This window comes from Protomyctophum bolini (assembly GCF_963924005.1).
Source record: "Protomyctophum bolini genome assembly, chromosome: 17".
Taxonomy (NCBI): domain Eukaryota; kingdom Metazoa; phylum Chordata; class Actinopteri; order Myctophiformes; family Myctophidae; genus Protomyctophum; species Protomyctophum bolini.
Window position 1 is genome coordinate 17,833,938 of NC_137878.1, and position 7,470 is coordinate 17,841,407.

General features: G+C 41.5%; 1 protein-coding gene across 1 annotated transcript; it reads left to right on the plus strand.

The window, feature by feature from the left end:
* Nucleotides 1–4,049: 4,049 nt before the first annotated feature.
* slc52a3-2a (solute carrier family 52 member 3-2a) lies at nt 4,050–6,639 on the plus strand (the record flags this gene model as incomplete). The annotated part of the gene is made up of 3 exons (XM_080786967.1): nt 4,050–5,062; nt 6,046–6,169; nt 6,427–6,639. 3 exons carry the CDS (start codon nt 4,050–4,052, stop codon nt 6,637–6,639), a joined length of 1,350 nt encoding a protein of 449 aa, XP_080643093.1.
* Between the last annotated feature and the right edge of the window lie 831 nt (nt 6,640–7,470).

The window sequence follows — 7,470 nt, forward strand, 5'->3', positions numbered from 1 at the left end:
GGTGAGAGGACAGACCCCTGTGGAACCCCATTTCTCAGTCTTCCAAGCCTGCTTCACTGGCCATCATTGGTCTGTAGTGTGAAGCTGCAGTTTGACAGCATCTCCATGATGAAGTTCACCATAAGGCGATCTGGGATTGTCTTCTTCAGCAGCTTCAGAGGGCTACCAAAGTACCAGTAGCTTCAGAGGGCTACCAAAGTGCCAGTAGCTTCAGAGGGCTACATTTTCCACATTTAGCACAGCACAAGTATTTTCCAGTATTGCCCATACATGGGCATGCCCATATACCGATTACATCAGGGATCTCCATATATGGACATGGACAGACAGATATGAGATCTCCATATGGGGACAAAAGGGACACAGAGGCAGATGGTTACAACGGCTACTCTGACAACGGGTATAATGCGAATTACTAGGTAGAATGTATCTTTGTAAGTGAACACAGCATCAGAGACACTCAAAAGAGTATTCAGTCGTCATAAGATGTCAAATTCAGTTAGTTTGAGCCTGCTCCAAACTAGAGTGTCTTGTATGCTTAATGCGTCAACGACCGTAAAACCACAGTTCAAAGCTGTTACACGTCTGCATGGCTGCAAGGAGAACAGTAAAAGGGAAAAACCCAGCATCAAGCCTCTCATTCTTTAATATTTGAAATTAAGGGCCTACGTGCTATTCTGGCCGACACATGAACTTAGCCATCAAAACCAGCCATGCAAATCAGCGCCCAAGATTCAGCATAGCCATATTCCCTTCAATACAACTGGTACGTAAGCAGTGAACATCAATTAGTGGAAAATAAATTCCCCAGAAATGATATACCATATAGTCAAAGTGATATATCTTTTAATAGCAGATCTGCCAGTTGATGCCATGTATTGTGAGCTTGTAGATCTGCTATTTGCAAGGCTAATTTTGTTCACAAATCGAACCTTACATACAGCATACAGTACAGTATATTTTTTTGGTATGACAATAAATCTTGTATCCACGTTTCAGTCAGTACAGTAAGTTTCTGCCAGTTTAATGTGTATTATGCAACTGCGAAAACAACACAGTTTTTCACCCCTTAGCATAGTCCCCATGATCCCCTTAAGCAGAATTAATTAAATCAGTAATTTCTAGAATTGAGTTGATCAGAAGTTTCTTTCCACAGAGGAGACAAAGGAATCGTAGGTGAGAATGAGACTGCAGATGTTCCTTCTGAGGGTCCTAAAGAATACATTCATGGGTTTAAAAAGGACGACTAATGTTATGTCAGTGTGTGTCTTGGTTGGCTAAAGACTATCACACACCCACCCCCTCCAGAAGTTATAATCCGTCGGCTCTCACATGGGATTTAACGCACAGGACTTTGGCTTCTTTCTCCTATACAGACCTCAAACTGTGACTGATCTGCATGTGAGTATTTTATTTAAATTTACTTTATGCAAATGAAAATATCAAATCATGCTTACATTTGTTACAGGGTAAAAGTCTTTCTGGAAAGCTTAACTTAGCTTATTTGTTTTTATTTCATAAATGTCTTCTCCCTTTATAATTTATGTTTCTGCAAATATAGCCTTTAATTTAATGCATTACTTAATCAATTATGTTATTTGATGTTTTAAATTAATTTGAATAAGAACGCATTGGTGGCACAGTTTAGTAATCATTTGTTATTTTCTACACTGCACTATCCACTCAACATGGGTGGTTAATGTTTGTTATGTTGTCAAAAACATTTATTGGATGGATAAATAAAGTTCAAATATAAATTTAAGAGAAAATTATATAATTTTAAGTTACCACAGGGCATCTGTTAACTAACTTTGTTTTTCCCTCTGCCATTTTATATTCAGTTTTGAGGACCTGCATGCATTCAATTTCTTGTATTTGCCATTCTTTCATTGATCAAAGACTCTCCAGTGCATGCCTTCCTTCTGGTCAATAAACAATGCTATATCAGATGTTTTCTTAGATTATGCAATACTTGTGTAAGCTACAGTGTACAGTAGGTGGCCATGCTTACCTTACCGGAGTCTTGATATCATAAGCCAGTTTAAACAATACACTTCCCTGTAAGGAAAAGGAACATGTCATTGATCTTTTAACGAGAAAGTATGTTGGTACATCACACACATGACAAGGTTCAAGGTTCAACTTTATTTGTCAACAATACAAATTAGAAAGTAAAAGGCACATGGAATTCATTGTGCACTAAAAACCAACAAAGCCAACACATCATCCACATGGCCCTGTTAATTATGATGCCATGCTCCGTTTAAACATTCGTACAATTCACGTGCCACGTGCCACGTCAGAACAAATGCCAGTAACAAAAAATAATAATTCCAGAGTGCAGCCGTGACTTTGCTTCTCTCCTGGAACATAGAACAAACATTAACTAGAGTAGGAATAATTCACAAAGCCTAAAAAAGAAATTGGTAGAGAACTGCATGCCTGCTCATTGCATGTCTTCTTCGGTCTGTGAGATGTTGCACGTTTATATTGCCATAATAACAATGGCTTTCACCTAGAAGACTCTGGGCTGGGATAACATTATAGGTCCTAGACTAGAGTATGCTCACAAGCTCACACAGCTTGTACCTGTATATCCAATTTTAGAAAATAAGATGATTTGCCCAGTCGCCTTGCTTAACAGACAGCGCCTGAATTCTTTTAAGATGTCAGTCTAATCACATCTGCACCTATTAGATAAGAAAAGATCTTTTATTGTCACTGTATGGAAGCACCTATTAGATAAGAAAAGATATTTTATTGTCACTGTATGGAATACAATGAAAATGTGTTTAGTGCCTCCATACAGCAGCATCAACAATAGTAAATAGTACAAAAATTATACTTAAAGTGCAAAAAGTACTCATTATGCAGAATTTCCCGTTTCACAAAAATGGTGCATTCACAATCACTTTAACCAAGCCGCTTAGATTGTGCGTTACATTCACCCATTCACATGCATTCATACACTGATGACAGAGGAAACCATGAACTGGCAACGTTGTGGTTCCCTTCCAGCCCCTATCCCTGAGCCCATGACACCACAAGTTCAAAATGTATAAAAATCTTTTGGAAATAGCTATACCGTTTTTCAAAACGGTATACCATTTTAAAAGTGGTATAAACCATTTTCGAAACGGTATACCGTTCTTCAAAACAGTGGAGTATGCCATCGCATTAGCCACATGGGGTCCCGTTTGGCCCCACCAGGGACCCCTGGGTGCCACAGGCACACCGTTGTTCCGATGGCAATAAAACTGTTCAGGGGTCTACAATCACATCGGTTTATATACCGTTTTGAAAAACGGTATATAATTTTCAAAAACGGCATGGTATGCCAAATACCACTTTTGGAAGTACTCTAGTCTAGTGCATGTGTGCTCTTCAGACACACACACCTCCTGCTCAAACCAGGTGCAGCGCACACACACACACACACACACACACACACACACACACACACACACACACACCAGCTCGTCCCAACCCTCAACCAATTATACGCTTAGAAAAGTGATGGAGGCAAGAAGTAGGCAAGGAGGAAAAAAAGAAAAAAAGTGAACTATTAAACCTTTCATTACCTATTGAAGTTAAATTGACTGCCTAATGCTACTAATGAATTACAGAGTTGCCCTAGGATTCTCCCATTTGAGATTTAAAAGACTGCATAGTATAGGTGGCTGGTTAGTGGAGGCGAGCAGATCACTTCGCTTGAGCCTGGGTTGTCGGATCGTCGGGTAGCCTCTGTTATATTATTTGACATTTATATTATTTGTTATTTATTATTTGGAGTGGGCCAGTATCTGTTGTTCTCTAAATGTTTTGATGAATTGAACAAGGTGGACCCTCTTGTAAACAAGTGTAATGCTTAATTGGATCGTCCACTCACAGTTAACAGTCACAGGGGTTACACATTCTTAATTAAATCTTAATTAAGAGAGTGCGGATATTCCCCTTTTTCCTACAAATATAGAGGCCACTTGTCTTGCAATGATTAATTGTATGTTTGCCATTTAACTTTAGATAATCCTGCCACGTGGCCACCCACCATGTCACTTCTCACACACCTGATGGCATGCCTGTTTGGCATGGGCTCCTGGGTGGCCATCAATGGCCTGTGGGTGGAACTGCCTCTGATTGTCCCCCATATCCCAGAGGGTTGGTACCTGCCCTCCTACCTCTCTGTCATCATCCAGATGGCCAATGTGGGGCCCCTCTTTGTTACCCTGATTCATCGCTTCCAGCCGGGTGTACTGAATGAGACTGTGGTCATATATGTGATCATCGCCCTGGGCTGCTTAGCCAGCTTCCTATTGGCATTCTTCTGGAAAGAAACCATGGTGATGGCAGGCGCACCGCGCAGCATAGCTCTCCTCATCCTGACCTTCTTTCTCTCAATGGTGGACTGCACCTCCTCCGTCACGTTCCTGCCTTTCATGATGCGCCTCAAGCCCCAGTATCTCACCACCTACTATATCGGAGAGGGTATGAGCGGCCTGCTGCCAGCCCTAGTGGCTTTATTCCAGGGTGTCGGGGTGATGCACTGTGTGAACGCTACCCACTCTCTTAACCACAAAGTAAACGGCTCTGACAGTGCTATGACCTATGACCTCCAGGCCCAGTACCAGCCGGCCAACTTCTCTGCTGAGGTGTTTTTCTTCTTCCTGAGTGGAATGATGGTTGTGTGCCTGGTGGCATTCCTGCTGCTGAACTACCACCCGACTATCGCCAGGGAGCGTTCCGATTGTCAGTACACCAACGGTGTAAAGGAAAATGGCAACGCAGCTCAGAAACAGAAGAAGTTGACTGAGCCCATGATGGATCTCTACAGCAAGCCCAGCAAGCCCAGGAGCAGCTTTGGCAATGGAAATTACAGCTATGTCCAGGTGATCTACATCTTCTCCATCCTCGCCTGGGTCTGTGCCTTGTCAAATGTTGTGCTTCCTTCGGTGCAGTCCTATTCATGTCTGCCCTATGGGATTAATGCCTATCACCTTTCAGCCACCATGGCTGCGGTGTCCAACCCTCTAGCCTGCTTCATCGCCATGTTCTTCCCAATAAGGTTAGTTGGAGTTCTATGTGGATTTTCAATTAAAAACATTAGGAGAGCTTCATTCCAAAATGGTAAATAGCCTATAGTTCACCTGCACCACTCAAGTTACCAAACAGCAATCTTACATAATTAATTATTATACTGTACACGTAGAATAATGTTAGGACCTAACATATTACCTAACACTGAGTTACAGTAGGTGATAAACTAGACCTAGAATGCCTGTGATCATTTAATTATACTTCGTAAATTTTCATGTATCTCAGGCATAGATCGCTTGCATCAGATCCTGGTTCGGGTTCAAAATGGGCGGCATAAATGTGATAAATGACCAATTGACCAGGGAAACACAAAAGTTTGCAGTCACACAATTGGCAGGTGGTGTGATTAATTACCCAGCACCTATCGCAAAGCACCTGCCAATTGTGTGACCGCAAACTTTTGTGTTTCCCTGGTCAATTGGTGATGACGTCTGCGGTAAACAGGACGTATTTGTAAACTCAGTTCATCGATCTTTCCGCCCCCCCCCCCCTCGCCGGAGAGAAAGGCGTCCGTGTGCATCTCTTGAAAAAGTGGAGATAATTCACTAAATACGCGTTTTGTGCCAGAACTTTCACATGGATATAAAACTAGAGGACCATTTTTCACACCACGTCTTTGGAATTATTTAATGGGTGAGTACAAACAGAGCATTTATCACATTTAGGCCGCCCATTTTGAACCCGAACAGAAATTAACCTGGGTGTTCTATGGCTCTGTATGTGAAATACTGTACTTACTGTATGTAACAACAAGAGCCGTTCTAGGGCTAGTGATAAACAGGCCTTACATTATGAAATCAATTCAATGACAATCCCTGTTGAGATTTCAACTTTCAACTAATTAACAGAACCTAACTCACTAAGATAAATGAAGCCTGTTAGTGTTGACATACTGTATATTCAATTGCATGAAACTATGTACAATATAATGTATCTTTCTTGTTCACAAAGGTCCCTATTGTTGATGGGAGCTCTCACAATCCTAGGCAGTGCAGTTGGAATGTACATCATGACCATGGCAGTACTGAGTCCATGTCCACTACTGGTCAATGACACAACAGGAATTGTACTCATTGTAAGTCTATATTCTTGCTTTTGGTACAAATCAAGTACAAACCATAGTTACTATATAAATGTTTATATAATATTTGTCCTACATTCATCATCCACTTACTAAAAAGAAAGAAAGGAAGACATTTCTTACCATTTTGTCCAATGTTGCCAGTTTTAAAATTCATAATAAAATGTTTTGAGATTGGCTTATGTTTCACATAGTGGGTTTCTCAACTCTTTCAAAACTAAAAAGAAGCCTCACTTTGTTTGTTTTCACAGGTGTTGGCTTGGGTCCTATTTATTCTTACTCTGTCCTATGTAAAGGTGATCGTTGGAGTCATCCTGCGAGATGAGGGCCACAGTGCTCTCGTGTGGTGTGGTGCTGTGGTGCAGTTAGGCTCTCTGTTGGGCGCTGTGACAATGTTTCCACTGGTCAGTGTGTATAACTTCTTCTCATCAGGAGATCCATGCAACACTAAATGTCCTATATGAGATAATTATCCATTATTGGACACTGGATCCATTACACATCCACACACGTTGCCCATCCACATGAATGACCACAGACTCAACAGTAAGAATCCAAAGGAGCTGGCAATTTTCATTTGATGGTGGACATTTATTACTTGGATTGATATGTTCTTGTCAGGCAACACACTTAGATTTTACACAGAAAGAAGGTCATTTGTTGTGGTGGAGATTCATGAAACTGTATCTGGTTACGTTGAGGATGGATAATGATTTCCAACAATGTGGGGAGGGATCATGTGAGAACAAGGAAAATGCTGCTGCAATGTCTCAGTTTTGTTGGAGTCTGAGAACTGTTAAAGATCACTGTTTCCCGCTCTGTGTTTTGGTTCCCCGATAAACTCTAGTGTCTCCATGGGAACATGTCTGTCCTGTTCCCTCAGCCCTATGTTCCTTGTTCCCTCAGCATACCCTTTTGTGCAGCCTACAATGTTGACAGCAACGGAATGCGGACCATGACGACTTCACATGGAAAACCATGTGCAATTTTGAAATAGATTAATATCTTATGCAACTGCAACAATGCTGAGTTGACGGCTCAACAGCTCAAAGCCACTAGCCTACTGTCTGCCTTGTTTTCTTTGCCAACATTTGCATTGAGTCGACATGATCCATGGTTACTTTAACATGTTATGCAAACGGCTGCCCCGATAACGGGTTTATGCCTTAGAATAGGCCTATAAGGTTTATGCCCACTCAGTTAGTAGTACGAGGCTCTCGCTTGCTGAATGCTGCTGCTGAATAGGAAACAACAGCAGCAATATGCCCATTTACTGACAGGAGGGGAGTGATGTC